This window comes from Bubalus bubalis, chromosome 2 (genome assembly GCF_019923935.1).
Source record: "Bubalus bubalis isolate 160015118507 breed Murrah chromosome 2, NDDB_SH_1, whole genome shotgun sequence".
Taxonomy (NCBI): domain Eukaryota; kingdom Metazoa; phylum Chordata; class Mammalia; order Artiodactyla; family Bovidae; genus Bubalus; species Bubalus bubalis.
The window spans coordinates 51,052,908-51,072,919 of NC_059158.1; the positions used below are offsets into that span (position 1 = coordinate 51,052,908).

The 20,012-nt window shown below is 40.0% G+C and overlaps 1 protein-coding gene across 2 annotated transcripts in view; it reads left to right on the forward strand.

Moving 5' to 3' along the window:
• The window catches only part of KHDRBS2 (KH RNA binding domain containing, signal transduction associated 2), a 701,478-nt gene that overhangs the window by 293,989 nt on the left and 387,477 nt on the right, over nt 1–20,012 (forward strand). For both annotated transcript variants that reach the window (XM_025272535.2, XM_025272543.2), the window contains exon 3: nt 6,984–7,100. In XM_025272535.2, coding sequence (XP_025128320.1) covers nt 6,984–7,100 — 117 coding nt within the window. The remainder of the gene's footprint in view (nt 1–6,983; nt 7,101–20,012) is intronic.

Sequence of the window (20,012 nt, forward strand, 5' to 3'; positions counted from 1 at the left end):
CAAAGATGTAGAGAAAAGGAACCCTTTTACAGTGCAGGTGGGAATGCAAATTTGGTACAGCAACTTTGGAAAACAGTATGGAGATTTCTTAAAAATCTAAAAATAGAAACATCACATGGTTCAGCAATTCCACTCTTCAGTAGAAATAAAAAAAAAAAATCACTAACTTTAAAGGATACAGGCACCCCAGTATTTATTGAAGCACTGTTTACAGTAGCCAAGATATGAAAGCAACCTAAGTGCCCATTAACACACGAATGGATGACGATATGGTATATGTACATACAATGGAATAGTACTTCGCCATAAAAAGGAATGAAAATTTTGCCATTTGTAACAACATGGATAGACATGGAGGGTATCACAATTGAAATAAGTCCGACAGAAAAAGACAAATACTGTATGATATCACTTATATGTGGAATCTAAAAATTCAAAACTAGTGAATAGAACAAAGAAGAAGCAGACTCACAGATTTAAAGAATGAACTGTGGTTACCAGCGGCAAGAGGAATGGGGGGAAGAGCAACATAGATGTAGGGGCTAAATGGCACAAACTATCATGTATAAAATAAAGTACAAGTATATATTGTATAGCACAGGGATATAGTCAACATTTTGCAATACATATAAATGGAATATGAGCTTCCCCATAACCTTTAACATTTATGAATCACTATATTGTACACCTGTAACTTATAAAACATTGTACATCAATTATATTTCAATAAAATGGGAATAAATAACATAAATTAGACTAAAAATTAATAAATTGATAAAGACCAAAATTCTTAACACAGTCAGCAAGTACATGAATATTTTCTCTACTTTTCCCATCTAGCCCCATTTCTCAAATCTCCAAAGTGAATTCCTTTCAGTTTATCAAACTTACCTGCTTTGGATTTTCTCACACATTATTTCTTATTCCTGGATTGTTTCCAGTAGAACTCCCGCTGGCTGACTTGTCCTAACTTCCTGTAGCTCATAGCCCAGTTTAAATGTTGTTTTTCAGGAAAGGCTTTTTAGTGACTTCATTTATACTTTCCTGTGGAATCTTAAAGTTCTCCTGGGCCAGTGCTTGGAGCATAATTGTCACTTGATACATATTTGTGTGTTGAGTGATTTATTTAAAAACAAACAAACACTCCCTTTCTTCTGTTTCTCATTCTTCCTGTTCCTTCAGAAACTAGTCTTTTGCCCTTCTTTCTTATTTTTCTCTTCTGAATATATGTATTCATGTTTTCCTTTTTTATTCCTCTCCCTTACTAATTTCTTGCCTGTAAGTAATGGTCCTATGTATAACATTGGTACACTTTTATTTTCATGTTAAATATCTTTCTTGATGTCTATTCACTCATGGTTCCTAGAGTTCTCAATGTGGAGAGCAACTAAATTTCTTTAAAACTTTTCTTCTTGTCTTCCATAATTTTATTAATGATACAGTGTCAATCCTTTGAGTATAGAGCGTATTTTGGTTACTAGTTCATTCTACACTCTTCACCATCTCCCAGAGTTGGCTCAAACTCATATTCATTGAGTCAATGATACCATCCAACCATCTTACCATCTGTTGCCCCTTCCTCCTCCTGCCCTCAATCAGGGGCTTTTTCATTTCATTTTCATTCTTCACATAAGGTGCCCAAAGTATTGGAGCTTCAACTTCAGCATCAGTCCTTCCAATTAATACTCAGGGTCGACTTCTTTAAGATTGACTAGTCTGACCTCCTTGTTGTCTAAGGGACTCTCAAGAGTCTTCTCCAGCACCACATTTGAAAAAATCAATTCTTCAGTGCTCAGCCTTCTTTATATTCCAACTCCCACATCAATACATGACTACTGGAAAAATAATAGCTTTTATTATACAGACCTTATTTGGTAAAGTGATGTCTCAGCTTTTAAATATGTTGTATAGGTTTGTCATAGTTTTTCTTTCAAGAAACAACCATCTTTTAATTTCATGGCTAAACTCATCATCTGCAGTGATTTTGGAGCCCAAGAAAACAAAGTGTGCCACTGTTTCCATTGTTTCCCCATCTATTTGCCACGAAGTGATGGGACTGGATGCCATGATCATAGTGTTTTGAATGTTGTGTTTTTTTTTTTTTAATTTTATTTTATTTTATTTTTAAACTTTACATAACTGTATTAGATTTGCCAAATATCAAAATGAATCCGCCACAGGCATATATGTGCTCCCCATCCCGAACCCTCCTCCCTCCTCCCTCCCCACTCCATCCCCCTGGGCCGTCCCAGTGCACCAGCCCCAAGCATGCAGCATCGTGCAACGAACCTGGACTGGCAACCCATCTCACACATGATATTTTACATGTTTCAACGCCATCCTCCCAAATCTTCCCACCCTCTCCCTCTCCCACAGAGTCCATAAGACTGTTCTATACATCAGTGTCTCTTTTGCTGTCTCGTACACAGGGTTATTGTTACCATCTTTCTAAATTCCATATATATGCATTAGTATACTGTATTGGTGTTTTTCTTTCTGGCTTACTTCACTCTGTATAATAAATAAATGACCCAATCAAAAAATGGGCCAAAGAACTAAATAGACATTTCTCCAAAGAAGACATACAGATGGCTAACAAACACATGAAAAGATGCTCAACATCACTCATTATCAGAGAAATGCAAATCAAAACCACTATGAGGTACCATTTCACACCAGTCAGAATGGCTGCGATCCAAAAGTCTACAAGTAATAAATGCTGGAGAGGGTGTGGAGAAAAGGGAACCCTCTTACACTGTTGGTGGGAATGCAAACTAGTACAGCCACTATGGAGAACAGTGTGGAGATTCCTTAAAAAACTGGAAATAGACATGCCTTATGATCCAGCAATCCCACTGCTGGGCATACACACTGAGAAAACCAGAAGGGAAAGAGACACGAGTACCCCAATGAATGTCGTGTTTTAAACCAGCTTTTTCACTCTCCTCTTTCACTTTTATCCAGAACCTCTTTTCCTCTTCACTTTCTGCCATAAGGGTGGTGTCATCTGAATATCTGAGGTTAATTATATTTCTCCTGGCAATCTTGATTCCAGCTTGAGCTTCATCCATCCTGGCATTTCACATGATATATTCTGCATAGAAGTTATATAAGCAAGGTGACAATATATAGCCTTGACGTACTCCTTTCCCAATTTGGAACCAATTCATTGTTCCATGTCCATTTCTAACTATTGCTTCCTGACCTGCATACAGATTTCTCAAGAGGCAGGTCAGGTAGTCTGGTATTCCCATGTCTTTAAGAATTTTCCACAATTTGTTGTGATTCACACAGTCAAAGTCTTTAGAGTAGTCAATGAAGCAGAGGTAGATTTTTTTTTTTTCTGGAATTCCCTTGCTTTTACTATGATCCAGTGGATATTGGCAATTTGATCTCTACTTCTTCTGCCTTTTCTAAATCCAACTTGTACGTCTGCAAGTTCTCAGTTCACCTACTGTTGGTGCCTCATTCATTCATAGTTAGTTGCTCAGTTGTGTCTGACTCTTTGGGACCTCAAGGATTGTAGTCTACTAGGCTCCACTGTCCTTGGGATTTTCCATGTGAGAATACAGGAGCAGGTTGCCATTTCCTTTTCCAGGGGATCTTCCTGACCCGGGGATCAAACGGGGTCTCCTGCATTGCAGGTGGATTCTTTGCCAGCTGAGCTATCAGGGAAATTCAGCTTGAAGGATTTTGTGTATTACCTTGCTAGTATGTGAAAAGCACACAATTTTGCAGTAGTTGGAACATTCTTTGGTATTGACTTTCTTTGGAATTGAAATGAAAACACGTTTTCCAGTCCTGTGGCCACTGCTGAGTTTTCCAAATTGGCTGGCATCTTGAGTGCAACACTGAAACAGCATCATCTTTTGGGATTTGAAATAGTTCAGCTGGAATTCTATAACCTCCACTAGCTTTGTTCATAGTAATGCTTCCTAAGCTCGGCTTGACTTCACACTCCAAGATGTCTGGTTCTAGAGGAGTGATCACATTATCATGGTTGTCTGAGTCATTAAGACTTTTTTGGTGCAGTTCTGTGTATTCTTGCCACTACTTCTTAATATCTTGTTTATGTTAGAGTCTTACCATTTCTAAAATGTTTCTTTGGTATCTCTAGTTTTCTAGAAAGGATCTCTAGTCTTTCCCATTCTATTATTTTCCTCTCTTTCTTTGTATTTTTTCAGTTAAGAAGACTTTCTATCTCTCCTTGCTATTCTTTGGAACTCTGCATTCAGATGGGTAAATTTTTCTTCTTCTCCTTTGTCTCTTACTTCTCATCCTTTCTTAGCTTAGGCCTATGGTAGACCTTAAAATAGGAGGTGCCTTAATGTGTGTTGTGAAAGTTGCTCAGTCATGTCCAACTCTTTGTGACCCCATAGACTGTAGCCCCCCAGGCTCCCTGTCCATGGGGATTCTCCAGTCAGGAATACTGGAGTGGGCTGCCATGCCCTCCTCCAGGATGTCTTCCTAGACCAGGGATTCCTTGGTGGCTCGTATGGTAAAGAGTCTGCCTGCAATGTGGGAGACCAGTTTGATCCCTGAGCTTGGAATATCCCCTGGAGAAGGAAATGGCAACCCACTCCAGTATTCTTGCCTCGAAAAATCCCATGAATGCAGGAGCTTGGTGAGCTACAGTCCATAGGGTCACAAAAAGTCAGACACGACTGAGCAACTTCACTTTGCTTTAATATGTGTTAGAATGTAAAGGTATTTTTTGTGCTTGTTTTTTGCATATGAATATCCAGTTGTTCCAGCACCATTTGTTAAAGATTTTACTTTTCAAATATTACTGTTCTTGCACTTTTGTTGAGAATCAGTTGATTTAAATGTGGTCTTTTTGAATGTTATTCTGTTCCATTTATCTTACATGCCTGTAGATATCCACACTCAAGTGCAGCACTGAGAAGGTGTGGTGAGAACAGGCATCTTGACTTTATCCTGTATTTATGGGGAAAGTGTTTAGTTTTTCAGCATTAAGTGTGGTTTATTTCTTACTTTAGGTATTTTAAAATATATAATAGCTCTAATATAGAAGACAATTACTTAATTTTGTTTATTTCTGTTTCACATGCCCAACATAGTCTTTAATGCATTCTAATCCTTTTTTTTTAAATTAATGAGTAATTACCTCAGTCATTTCATGTAGTGACATTCATTTAGTAGCTGTCAACAAATGCAGATAACAGCCTTTGTTTCCCTTGTTTATAACCAGATTTCATAATTAATAAACCAGTTATATATGCCACTGTTGCTGCTGCTAAGTCACTTCAGTCATGTCTGACTCTTTGCAACCCCATAGACGGCAGCCCACCAGGCTCCACCATCCCTGGGATTCTCCAGGCAAGAACATTGGAGTGGGTTGCCATTTCCTTCTCCAATGCATGAAAGTGAAAAGTGAAAGTGAAGTCACTCAGTCGTGTCCGACTCTTAGCGACCCCATGGACTGCAGTCTACCAGGCTCCTCCGTCCATGGGATTTTCCAGGCAAGAGTACTGAAGTGGGGATATATGCCCCTAACCCTGGAATTTTGCATGTAAGCAAACTGTTTTGTATATATGTTCTTTCTAGCATTTTAAACCTTTTGTATGCGTTCACATCTCTTATTTGCTGATCTTTAGAACAACTCTTTAACACAAAGAAGGTAAGGTTGAAGAACAGTTGAATCTCTTTATTACCAATCATGAAATTGGAAATGGACTCTTAGGCGCATAGACAATACTTGCCAAACATGAATGTTAAATTTTAACTTAAAATATTTTTTTTTTTGCAATTTTGAATATGCACAGGCATGTTAAAATTTTTCCTTATATCAGTAATCAGATTGGAGAGAAAAACCCTTTAGAAATTTTATAAACCATAGTACTTCTGCCTAATTTCTTTTTAAATAATTTATGTGATTATATGAGGAAATTATATTTTCAAAGATTACTGACTTTAGCATTTCTTTAGGAAGAAGCATCTCTTTACACATGTACACCCGTGGCGGATGCATGTTGATGTATAGCAAAACCAATACAATATTGTAAAGTAAAAAAAAAAGAAAAAGAAAAAGTGTATCTGAGCTCATAGGAACTAAAAAGCCTCTTGATGAAAGTGAAAGTGGAGAGTGAAAAAGTTGGCTTAAAACTCAACATTCAGAAAACGAAGATCATGGCATCTGGTCCCATCACTTCATGGGAAATAGGTGGGGAAACAGTGTCAGACTTTATTTTTCTGGGCTCCAAAATCACTACAGATGGTGACTGCAGCCATGAAATTAAAAGACACTTACTCCTTGGAAGGAAAGCTATGACCAACCTAGATAGCATATTCAAAAGCAGAGACATTACTTTGCCAACAAAGGTTCGTCTAGTCAAGGCTATGGTTTTTCCTGTGGTTATGTATGGATGTGAGAATTGGACTATGAAGAAGGCTGAGCGCTGAAGAATTGATGCTTTTGAACTGTGGTGTTGGAGAAGACTCTTGAGAGTCCCTTGGACTGCAAGGAGATCCAACCAGTCCATTCTGAAGGAGATCACCCCTGGGATTTCTTTGGAAGGAATGATGCTAAAGCTGAAACTCCAGTACTTTGGCCACCTCATGCAAAGAGTTGAGTCATTGGAAAAGACTCTGATGCTGAGAGGGATTGGGGGCAAGAGGAGAAGGGGATGACAGAGGATGAGATGGCTGGATGGCATCACTGACTCGATGGACATGAGTCTGAGTGAACTCCAGGGGTTGATGATGGACAGGGAGGCCTGGCGTGCTGCGATTCATGGGGTCGCAAAGAGTCGGACATGACTGAGTGACTGATCTGATCTGATCTGAGCTTATAGGTCTGGGGTCGATTCCTGTGTGTGTGTGTCTGTGTGTTTAGGTGTGTGAGAGGCATAACTCTGTTCTCCATGGTAAAGTTCAAAAAACCATAACCCATCAGTTTTGTTTGGTTTAAATCATTATTTTTCTCTACTTAATATAGATGTTCTAATGATTTTGTTTCCTAGTTCAATTTTGTGGGCAAATTGCTCGGGCCGAGAGGAAACTCCTTGAAGAGGCTACAGGAAGAAACAGGTGCTAAAATGTCTATCCTGGGCAAAGGATCAATGAGAGATAAAGCAAAGGTATGTACTTTGAATTTGTACTAAAGATTCATAGGGAATCAGCTGTAACATGGTGGACACATTCACGGGAACATCTGAGCTCTCCTCTAATCAGTTCCCATTATCTTTACCCTTTTAGGACTAGTCTGCACCTTCATATCTTCTCTATTCATAAAAATAAGCTACCAATCTTTTTCTCCCAAAGCATGTAATTTTTAGTCCTTTGTTTAGGTGGCTATCAAATCTGTTCATTTCTTTCGTGTCCTCTGTAGGATATTTCTGTATGTGTGTGCTCATTTTCTTTAATTTCCTGACTGAATCCTTTTTCTTTCTTCAGTTGTATCTTCTGATCCCATCCCATGTATCATTCCCTCACTTTATCTTTCCACTCCACTTCACTCTGATCCTCTTACCTGAAGCAATTTCACATATTTATCTGCAAATCTAAGAGAGTTTTGGAGAAGGAAATGGCAACCCACCCCAGTGCTGTTGCCTGGAGAATCCCATGAATAGAGGAGCCTGTCAGGCTACAGTCCACGGGGTTGCAAAGAGTTGGACACAACTAAACTACTAGCACACACACGTGCATGCATGAGAGTTCCACTTTTTTTTTTTTTTGTAATGTGTCAGTGATATTAAATGACTTAACTGATCCTCAAAAACAAATAAGCTAATAATTATTTGAACTACATCATTTCCCCATTTTATAAATGGGAAATAGCCTCTGCTTTTGAATTTCTTGTTTTGTTGAAATAACTATTTATAGATATTTGTTCATAAAGTATCTCTTAAAATTAATTGAGAAAGAGTGACTGTTTTATGGTAGTATCATTTGACCTGGCCATACTTTTTCTTATTTGATATGTTACCAGGGAAAATAAAATAATCTTACATTTTAATTATGATTATAAAAATTGCTTAGAGATAGTTTAGGAGTTGCTCAACTATTAGGATGAAATATTAAAGGGAGAAATTCATAGTGAGAAATGTTACTGAATTTGTGAATGTACCATGCATGTTTGATCTTTATTGTAACAAGGCTGTGTATGGTGTTTAACCAAGACATGCTATTATTGCTAAGTCGCTTCAGTCGTGTCCAACTCTGTGCAACCCCATAGACAGCAGCCCACCAGGCTCTGCAATCCCTGGAATTCTCCAGGCAAGATTGCCATTGCCTTCTCCAATGCACGAAGGTGAAAAGTGAAAGTGAAGTCGCTCAGTCGCGTCCGACTTTTCGCGACCCCATGGACTGCAGCCTACCAGGCTTCTCCGTCCATGGGATTTTCCAGGCAAGAGTACTGGAGCAGGGTGCCATAGACATGCTATATGGGTACTTAAAAAAAAAAAAAATTCTGTAATTTGCAAAAGGATGCTACTTGCAAGTGTTAAATTTTGAGTAAATTTTAGTTACTTTCTACTCTGTATAATTTCGTAAGGATGACTTTTTGGCCAAATGTACTGCTTCTAGTTAATCAGAGTATATTTAGAAGAAATAATAAAAGTATTTAAGAGATAGTTTTTGTCTTCTGTAAGCATATTTAGGTTTTCTATGTATATGAGGATAAATTGACACATGATTATCTATATCTGTTCTTTCATATATTCTTTAATTATTTGTTATATGTTTTCCAGATATCTCAAAGTCATATAATAGAAAGTTCATTTTGTATGTTTTTATACTCTCACATAGTCTTTAAGATTTAGATCAGGCAGAGATTTCCTAACCCCTGTGATAGGCTTACTTAACCATAAAACATATTTTACTGAAATTTTCTGTTTCACTCATTACACTGTTAACTTTCATGGACCAGAGAAATGTCTTAGTTAGCTTTGCACACCCGGAGTCACCATGTAGTCTCTTCATACTTTTTAAAACAAATAAGTGCATTTTTTATTTCCACATATTTGGACATTTGTCTTATTTATATAGTTTTATATAGGATTCTATTTTTCCTGTGAACATGGTTAGCTACCAACATAATTATTAGAAAAATCTAGCAAGAAAGAAATTTGATTCTATTAACTTTCTGTTAGGTTTAGTTTACTAATACTGTGCTGTGTGCTCAGTCACTCAGTCGTGTCTGACTCTTGCAACCCCATAGACTGTAGCCCACCAGGCTTCTCTGCCCAAGGGGATTTTCCAGGCAAGAATACTGGAGTGGGTTGTAATTTCCTTCTCTAATTTACCTGTTACTTAAAATCCTGTTTCTATATTGATTACATTTTGAATGATCCATCATGTTTTCATGAGTATTTTCATTGTTTCATTTTAAAAATGAAAGAAAATGGAAACATTTAACAGCAACAATATCAATAATATATAGTAGTATAAAATATGCTTGTTAGACTCTAGATAAGACCTTAACTACTAAAGACAACACAGCTGAAATAAAACCACAGATGTATATGTGAAAAAAAAAAAAAAAAAACTTACCTTAGTAAACAATTTATTAAAATAAAAATAAATGCTTGGTAAATTTTTTTATTGCTATGTTGCTAATTTTGTCTCTGCCACATGACCTGAACAGAAAGGAATATTTTATGTAATTTTATTTTTCTAGAAAATGATTAAAACTTATCTGATTTTGCAGCTCTAGTTCACAGTAATAAATGTGAGGGGGAAAAAATTCCTCTTGGAGTTTGCATTCCAATGGGAGAGACAGACAATAAATAAGTGAACAAATATATTTTCTACTTTCAGACATTGTTAACTGTTATGGATTAAAACAAAACAGAGGAAGGGAAATATGTTAATGCTGGTAGTAGTAGTTTGGTATGATGATCAAGTGTAACCCTGGACAAGGAGAAGGGACCAACACAAGGAAAATTAGAGAAGAGAGAATGCAAGTGATGGCTCTGAAGGAGAATTCATGTCTTTATCTGTAACTATCCTGGCAGCCATAGCCCTATCTTTGTTTATAACCATGCTTATTCCCATTTGGCGGAGAAGGCAATGGCACCCCACTCCAGTACTCTTGCTTGGAAAATCCCATGGACGGAGGAACCTGGTAGGCTGCAATCCATGGGGTCGCTAGGAGTCAGACATGACTGAGCGACTTCACTTTCACTTTTCACTTTCATGCATTGGAGAAGGAAATGGCAACCCACTCCAGTGTTCTTGCCTGGAGAATCCCAGGGACGGGTGAGCCTGGTGGGCTGCCGTCTATGGGGTCGCACAGATTTGGACATGACTGAAGTGACTTAGCATAGCATAGCATTCCCATTTGGACCTTCCCAGGTGGCACTAGTGGTAAAGAACTTGCCCGCCAGTGTAGGAAATGTAAGAGATGCAGGTTGAATCTCTGAGTCGGGGAGATCCCCTGGAGGAGGGCATAGCAACCCACTCCAGATGGAGAGATATTCCATGTTCCCAGGTAGGAAGAATCAATAATGTGAAAATGACTGTACTGCCAAATGCAATTTACAGATTCAATGCTACCCCTATCAAATTACAAATGTCATTTTTCACAGAACTAGAACAAAACATTTCACAATTCATATGGAAACACAAAAGACCCTGAATAGCCAAAGCAGTCTTGAGAAAGAATGGAGCTGGAAGAATCAATCTTTCTGACGTCAGATTATACTACAAAGCTACAGTCATCAAGGCAGTATGGTACTGGCACAAAAACAGAAATATAAGCCAATGAACAACATAGAAAACCCAGAAATAAACCAATGTACCTATGGGTACCTCATTTTTGACAGAGGAGGCAAGAATATACAATGGGGCAAAGACATCCTCTTCAATGAATCATGCTGGGAAAACTGGACAGCTACATGTAAAAGAATGAAATTAAAAGTCTTCCTAACACCATACACAAAGGTAAACTCAAAATGGCTTAAAGACCTAAATGTAAGACCAGAAACTATAAAACTCTGAGACTAAAACATAGGCAGAACACTCGATGACATAAATCAAAACAAGAACCTGTACTCTACTCTGACCCACCTGTTAAGAGTAAAGGAAATAAAAACAAAAGTAAAAAAGTAAGACTTGATTAAATTTAAAAGCTTTTGCACAGCAAAGGAAACTATAGGAAGCTGAAAACACAACCCTCAGAATGGGAGAAAATAATAGCAAATGAAACAACTAACAAAGGATTAATTGCAAAAATATACAAGCAGATCATACAACTCAATGCCAGAAAAACAAACAACCCAATCAAAAAGTAGGAAAAAGACCTAAACAAACATTTATCCAAAGAAGGCATACAGATGGCTAACTAACACATGAAAAGATGTTCAACATCACTCATTATTGAAGTGAAGTGAAGTGAAGTGAAGTGGCTCAGTGGTGTCCAATTCTTTGCAATGCAGTGGACTGTAGCCTACTAAGCTCCTCCGTCCGTCCATGGGATTTTCCAGGCAAGAGTACCAGAGTGGATTGCCATTTCCTTCTCCAGGGTGATCTCCCCAACCTAGGGATCGAACCCGGGTCTCCCATATTGTAGGCAAAAGCTTCTACCATCTGAGCCAGCAGGAAGTCCATTATTCAGTTCAGTTCAGTTCAGTCACTCAGTCATGTCTGACTCTTTGTGAGCCCATGAATCGCAGCATGCCAGGCCTCCCTGTCCATCACCAACACCCAGAGTTCACTCAGACTCACGTCCATCGAGTCAGTGATGCCATCCAGCCATCTCATCCTCTGTCGTCCCCTTCTCCTTCTGCACCCAATCCCTCCCAGCATCAGAGTCTTTCCCAATGAGTCTTTTCCACCTTTGCATGAGGTGGCCAAAGTACTGGAGTTTCAACTTTACCATAATTCCTTCCAAAGTAATCCCAGGGCTGATCTCCTTCAGAATGGACTGGTTGGATCTCTTTGCAGTCCAAGGCACTCTCAAGAGTCTTCTCCAACACCACAGTTCAAAAGCATCAATTCTTCGACACTCAGCCTTCTTCACAGTCCAAATCTCACATCCACCCATGACCACTGGAAAAACCATAGCCTTGACTAGATGGACCTTTGTTGGCAAAGTAATGTCTCTGCTTTTGAATATGCTATCTAGGTTGGCCATGACTTTTCTTCCAAGGAGTAAGCGCTTGTAATTTCATGGCTGCAGTCACCATCTGCAGTGATTTTGGAGCCAAAAAAAATAAAGTCTGACACCATTTCCACTGTTTCCCCATCTATTTGCCATGAAGTGATGGGACCAAATGCCATGATCTTCGTTTTCTGAATGTTGAGCTTTATGCCAACTTTTTCACTCTCCTCTTTCACCTTCATCAAGAGGTTTTTGAGTTCCTCTTCACTGTCTGCCCTAAGGGTGGTGTCATCTGCATATCTGAGGTTATTGATATTTCTCCCCGCAATCTTGATTCCAGCTTGTGCTCCTTCCAGCCCAGTGTTTCTCATGATGTTCTCTGCATATAAGTTAAATAAGCAGGGTGACAATATACAGCCTTGACATACTCTTGTTCCTATTTGGAACCAGTCTGTTGTTCCATGTCCAGTTCTAACTGTTGCTTCCTGACCTGCATACAAATTTCTCAAGAGGCAGGTCAGGTGGTCTGGTATTTCTGTCTCTTTCAAAATGTTCCACAGTTTATTGTGATCCACACAGTCAAAGGATTTTATATAGTCAATAAAGCGGAAATGGATGTTTTTCTGGAACTCTCTTGCTTTTTTGATGATCCAGGGGATGTTGGCAATTTGGTCTCTAGTTCCTCTGCCTTTTCTAAGACCAGCTTGAACATCTGGAAGTTCATGGTCCACGTATTGCTGAAGCCTGGCTTGGAGAATTTTGAGCATTACTTTACTAGCGTGTGAGATGAGTGCAATTGTGCGGTAGTTTCAGCATTCTTTGGCATTGCCTTTCTTTGGGATTGGAATGAAAACTAACCTTTTCCAGTCCTGTGGCCACTGCTGAGTTTTCCAAGTTTGCAAGAGGGCATCAGAGGGCAGACACACTGAAACCATAATCACAGAAAACTAGTCAATCTAATTACACTGGACCACAGCCTTGTCTAACTCAGTGAAACTAAGCCATTCCCATGGGGCCACCCAAGATGGGCGGGTCATGGTGGAGAGGTCTGACAGAATGTGGTCCACTGGAAAAGGGAATGGCAAACCACTTCAGTATTCTTGCCTGGAGAACCCCATGAACAGTATGAAAAAGCATAATGATAGGATATTGAAAGGGGAACTCCCCAGGTCAGTAGGTGCCCAATATGCTACTGGAGGTCAGTGGAGAAATAACTCCAGAAAGAATGAAACGATGGAGCCAAAGCAAAAAGAATACCCAGTTGTGGATGTGACTGGTGATGGAAGCAAGGTCCAATGCTGTAAAGAGCAGTATTGCATAGGGACCTGGAATGTCAGGTCCATGAATCAAGGCAAATTGGAAGTGGTCAAACAAGAGATGGCAAGAGTGAACATCGATATTCTAGGAATCAGCTAACTAAAATGGATTGCTGCTGATGCTGCTAAGTTGCTGCAGTCATGTCCGACTCTGTGCGATCCCATAGATGGCAGCCCACTAGGCTCCCCAGTCCCTGGGATTCTCCAGGCAAGAACACTGGAGTGGGTTGCCATTTCCTTCTCCAACGCATGAAAGTGAAAAGTGAAAGTGAAGTCGCTCAGTCGTGTCCGACTCTAAGTGACCCCATGGACTGTAGCCCACCAGGTTCCTCCATCCATGGGATTTTCCAAGCAAGAGTACTGGAGTGGGGTGCCATTGCCTTCTGGAATGGGTAAATTTAACTCAGATGACCATTATATCTGCTATTGTGGGCAGGAATCCTCAGAAGAAACGGAGTAGCCATCCTGGTCAACAAAAGAGTTCAAAATGCAGTACTTGGATGCAATCTCCAAAACGACAGAATGATCTCTGTTCATTTCCAAGGCAAACCATTCAATATCACAGTAATCCAAGTCTATGCCCCAACCAGTAATGCTGAAGAAGCTGAATTTGAACGGTTCTATGAAGACCTACAAGACCTTTTAGAACTAACCCCCCAAAAAATGCCCTTTTCATTATAAGGGACTGGAATGAAAAAGTAGGAAGTCAAGAAACACTTAGAGAAACAGGCAAATTTTGCCTTGGAATACGAAATGAAGCAGGGCAAAGACTAATAGAGTTTTGCCAAGAAAATGTGCTGGTCATAACAAACACCCTCTTCCAACAACACAAGAGAGGACTCGACACGTGGAAATTACCAGATGGTCATCACCAAAATCAAATTGATTATATTCCTTGCAGCCAAAGATGGAGAAGCTCTATACAGTCAACAACAACAAAAAAAAGACCGGGAACTGACTGTGGCTCAGACCATGAACTCCTTATTGCCAAATTCAGACTGAAATTGAAGAAAGTAGGGAAAACCACTAGACCATTCAGGTGTGACCTAAATCCAATCCCTTGATTATACAGTGGAAGTGAGAAATAGATTTCAGGGACTAGATCTGGTAGACAGAGTGAGTGATGAACTATGCACTGAGGGTCATGACATTATACAGGAGACAGGGAGCAAGATCATCCCCATAGAAAAGAAATCCAAAAAAGCAAAATGGCTATCTGAGGAGGACTTACAAATAGCTGTGAAAAGAAGAGAAGTGAAAAGCAAAGGAGAAAAGGAAAGATATAAGCATCTGAATGCAGAGTTCCAAAGAATAGCAAGAAGAGATAAGCACATGTATATCCCATCATTCATTGTAGCACTATTTACAATAGCTAGAACATGGAAGCAACCTAGATATCCATTCACAGGTGAATGGATAAAGAAGTAGTGGTACAAATACACAATGGAATACTACTCAGCCATAAAAAGGAACATGTTTGATTCAGTTCCTTTGAGGTGGATGAATGTAGAACCTATTATACGGAGTAAAGTACGTCAGAAAGAGAAAGATAAATATTGTATTCTAAGGCATATATATGAATCTAGAAAAATGGTGAAGTGAAGTGAAATGAAGTCTCTCAGTCATGTCCGACTCTTTGCGACCCATGGACTGTAGCCTACCAGGCTTCTCAGTCCATGGGATTTTCCAGGCAAGAGTACTGGAGGTAAAAAACATGATCATCTCAATAGATGCAGAAAAGCCTTTGACAAAATTCAGCATGCTTTTATGATCAAAATGCTTCAGAAAAATAGGCATGAAAGGAAACTACCTCATTTTGATATTTGACAAAACTAATACAATTACGTAAAGTTTAAAAATAAAATTAAAAAAAAAAAAGGAAACTACCTCAGCTTAGTAAAGGCCATATAGTTTAAGTCTACAGCAAGCATTATTCTCAATGGTGAAAAACTGAAAGCATTCCCCCTATCATCAGCAACAAGACAGGGGTGCCCACTTTCACCACATGTTTATTCTTTAATTCTTCTCAGTTCAGCTGCATCCAGAATGACCACATGGATCATAGCTTTGTTTAACTCAATGAAACTACAAGCCATGTAGGGCCATCCAAGACAGGTCATGGTGAAGAATTATGATAAAATGTGGTCCACTGGAGAAGGGAATGACACACCACTTCAGCTTTCTTGCCTTGAGAACTCCATGACCAGTAATGAAAAGGAAAAAGAAATGACTCTGAAAGATAAACCCCACAAGGTCAGTAGGTATACAATATATTCATGGAAAGAGCAGAAACACAGCTCCAGAAGGAATGAAGAGGCTGGGCCACAGCAGAAACAACGCCCAGTTGTGGATGTGTCTGGTGGTGAAAGTAAATTACTATACTGTAAAGCACAATATTGCATAGGAACAGAGATGTTAGGCCCATGAATCAAGGTAAATTCAGTTCAGTTCAGTCCAGTCACTCAGTTGTGTCCAACTCCTTGTGACCCCATGAATCACAGCATGCCAGGCCTCTCTGTCCATCACCAACTCCTGGAGTTCACTCAAACTCATGTCCATGGAGTCGGCAATGCCATCCAGCCATCTCATCCTCTGTCATCCCCTTCTCCTCCTGCCCCCAAACCCTCCCAGTATCAGGGTATTTTTCAGTGAGTCAACTCTTCTCATGAGGTGGCCAAAGTATTGGAGTTTCAGCTTCAGCATCAGTCCTTCCAAAGAACATCCAGGACTGTTCTCCTATAGAATGGACTGGTTGGATCTCCTTGCAGTCCAAGGGACTCTCAAGAGTCTTCTGCAACACCACAGTTCAAAAGCATCAGTTCTTTGGTGCTCAGCTTTCTTCACAGTCCAACTCTCACATCCATACATGACCACTGGAAAAACCATAGCCTTGGCTAGACGGACCTTTGTTGGCAAAGTAGTGTCTCTGCTTTTGAATATGCTATCAAGGTTGGCCATAACTTTCATTCCAAGGAGTAAGCATCTTTCAATTTCATGGCTGCAATCACCATCTGCAGTGATTTTGGAGCCCCCCAAAATAAATTCTGACACTGTTTCCACTGTTTCCCCATCTATTTGCCACGAAGTGATGAGACTAGATGCCATGATCTTCATTTTCTGAATGTTGAGCTTTAAGCCAACATTTTCACTCTCGTCTTTCACCTTCATCAAGAGGGTTTTTAGTTCCTCTTCACTTTCTGCCATAAGGGTGGTATCATCTGCATATCTGAGGAAATTTATATTTCTCCCAGCAATCTTGATTCCAGCTTGTGCTTCTTCCAGCCCAGCGTTTCTCATGATGTACTCTGCATAGAAGTTAAATAAATAGGGTGACAATATACAGCCTTGATGTACTCCTTTTCCTATTTGGAACCAGTCTTTTGTTCCATGTCCAGTTCTAACTGTTGCTTCCTGACCTGCATAGAGGTTTCTCAAGAGGCAGGTCAGGTGGTCTGGTATTCCCATCTCTTTCAGAATTTTCCACAATTTATTGTGATCCATACAAAGGTTTTGGCATAGTCCATAAAGCAGAAACATATGTTTTTCTGGAATGTTCTTCCTCTTTCCATGATCCAGCGGATGTTGGCAATTTGATCTCTGGTTCCTCTGCCTTTTCTAAAATCAGCTTGAACTTTTGGAATTCCGTGGTTCACGTATTGCTGAAGCCTGGCTTGGAGAACTTTGAGCATTACTTTACTAGAGTGTGAGATGAGTGCAATTGTGCAGTAGTTTGAGCATTCTTTGGCATTGCTTTTCTTTGGGATTGGAATGAAAACTGACCTTTTCCAGTCCTGTGGCCACTGCTGAGTTTTCCAAATTTGCTGGCATATTGAGTGCAGCACTTTCACAGCATCATCTTTCAGGATTTGGAATAGTTCAACTGGAATTCCATCACCTCCACTGGCTTTGTTCATAGCGATGCTTTCTAAGGCTCACTTGACTGCACATTCAAGCATGTCTGGCTGTAGGTCAGTGATCACACCATCGTGGTCATCTTGGTCATGAAGCTCTTTTTTGTACAGTTCTTCTGTGTATTCTTACCACCTCTTCTTAATATATTCTGCTTCTGTTAGGTCCATACCATTTCTGTCCTTTATCGAGCCCATGTTTGCCTGGAATGTTCCCTTGGTATCTCTAATTTTCTTGAAGAGATCTCCAGCCTTTCCCATTCTACTGTTTTCCTCTCTTTCTTTGCATTGATCGCTAAGGATGGCATTCTTATCTCTTCTTGCTATTCTTTGGAACTCTGCATTCAGATGCTTATATCTTTCCTTTTCTCCTTTGCTTTTTACTTCTCTTCTTTTCACAGCTATTTGTAAGTCCTCCTCAGACAGCCATTTTGCTTTTTTGGATTTCTTTTCCATGGGGATGGTCTTGATCCCCGTCTCCTGTATAATGTCATGACCCTCAGTGCATAGTTCATCACTCACTCTGTTTACCAGATCTAGTCCCTTAAATCTATTTCTCACTTCCACTGTATAATCATAAGAGATTTAATTTAGGTCACACCTGAATGGTCTAGTGGTTTTCCCTACATTCTTCAATTTCAGTCTGAATTTGGCAAAAGGAGTTCATGATCTGAGCCACAGTCAGCTCCCAATCTTTTTTTTTTTTTTTTTTTTTTGCTTACTGTATAGAGCTTCTCCATCTTTGGCTGCAAAGAATATAATCAACCTGCTTTTGGTGTTGACCATCTGGTGATATCCATGTGTAGAGTCTTCTCTTGTGTTGTTGGAAGAGGGTGTTTGCTATGACCAGTCTGTTCTCGTTCTCTTGGCAAAACTCTTTTAGCCTTAGCCCTGTTTCATTCCGTATTCCAAGCCAAATTTGCCTGTTATTCCAGGTGTTTCTTGACTTCTTACTTTTGCATTATAGTCCCCTATAATGAAAAATATATTGTTTTGCGGTGTTAGTTCTAAAAGGTCTTGTAGGTCTTCAGAGAACCATTCAACTTCAGCTTCTCTAGCATTATGGATTGAGGTATAGGCTTGGATTACTGTGATATTGAATTTTTTGCCTTGGAAATGAACAGAGATATTTCTGTCATTTTTGAGATTGCATCCAATTACTGCATTTTGGACTCTTTTGTTTACCATGATGGCTACTCAATTTCTTCTAAGGAATTCCTGCCCACAGTAGTAGATATAATGGTCATCTGAGTTAAATTCACCCATTCCAGTCCATTTTAGTTCACTGATTCTTAGAATGTCAGTGTTCACTTTTGGCATCTCCTGTTTGAGCACTTCTAATTTGCCTTGATTCATGGACCTGACATTCCAGGTTCCTATGCAATATTGCTCTTTACAGCATTGGACCTTGCTTCTATCACCAGTCACATCCACAACTGGGTATTGTTTTGGCTCCATTCCTTCATTCTTTCTGGAGTTATTTCTCCACTGATCTGCAGTAGCATATTGGGCATCTACCGACCTGGGGAGTTCCCCTTTCAATATCCTATCATTTTTCCTTTTCATACTGTTCACGGGGTTCTCAAGGCAAGAATACTGAAATGGTTTGCCATTCCCTTCTCCAGTGGACCACAGTCTGTCAGCCCTCTCCACCATGATCCATCCGTCTTGGTTGGCCCCACATGGCATGGCTTAGTTTCATTGAGTTATACAAGGCTGTGGTCCATGTCATCATATTAACTAGTTGTCTGTGATTATGGTTTCAGTGTGTCTGCCCTCTGATGCCCTCTTGCAACACATACCGTCTTACTTGGATTTCTCTTACCTTGGACATGGGGTATCTCTTCATGGATGCTCCAACAAAGTGCAGATGCTGCTCCTTACTTTGTACGAGGGGTATCGCCTCACTGCCACCCCTCCTGACCTTGAACATGGAGTAGCTCCTCTCGGCCCTCCTGTTTCCACTCAGCTGTTGCTCCTTGGACATGGGGTAGATCCTCTTGGCTGCCACCTTGACTAGGGCATGTGGTAGCTCATCTTGGACACCCCCTCTGACACCATAGAGTTCTTGCCAAAACTGTATTTGACAAGGTAGGGCACAGGTGGGCCTAGGAGAAAGTCCAGGAGCTCTACCACACTCTGGTGAAGCCGAGATTCCAGTTGTGGGCACTGGAACGAAACATCCAGCCTGAGGACCCACCTCCCACTTGAGGATCGAGACCTAAGATGTGGTGCCTGAAAACAAGCAAAGAAAACTGCCAAGATGCACCTGCCCACTGGAGGCTCCTTGACAGACATGCCAGGGACACAGAGGTAAATTAGAAGTGCTCAAACAGGAGATGGCAAGAGTGAACACTGACATTTTAGGAATCGGTGAACCAAGAAGGATGAGAAAGGCAAATTTAATTCAGATGACCACTTTATGTACTACTGTGGGCAAAAATCCCTTGAAATAAATAGAGTAGCCCTCATAGTCAACAAAAGAATATGAAACACAATACTAGGGTGCAGTCTCAAAAATGAGGGATTCATCTCATTTCCTTTCCAATGCAAGCCATTCAACATCACAGTAATCCAAGTCTATGCCCTGTGAAGTGAAAATATCTGCTGCCATAATAAACAAGAAATGCCACAATCATCAGCAATTTCTGGCCTCCAAATGTGAATGAGGTCTCCCAAAACTGTGATCCAGTGGATGCTGCCACCACCCATGTTGATTGCTGA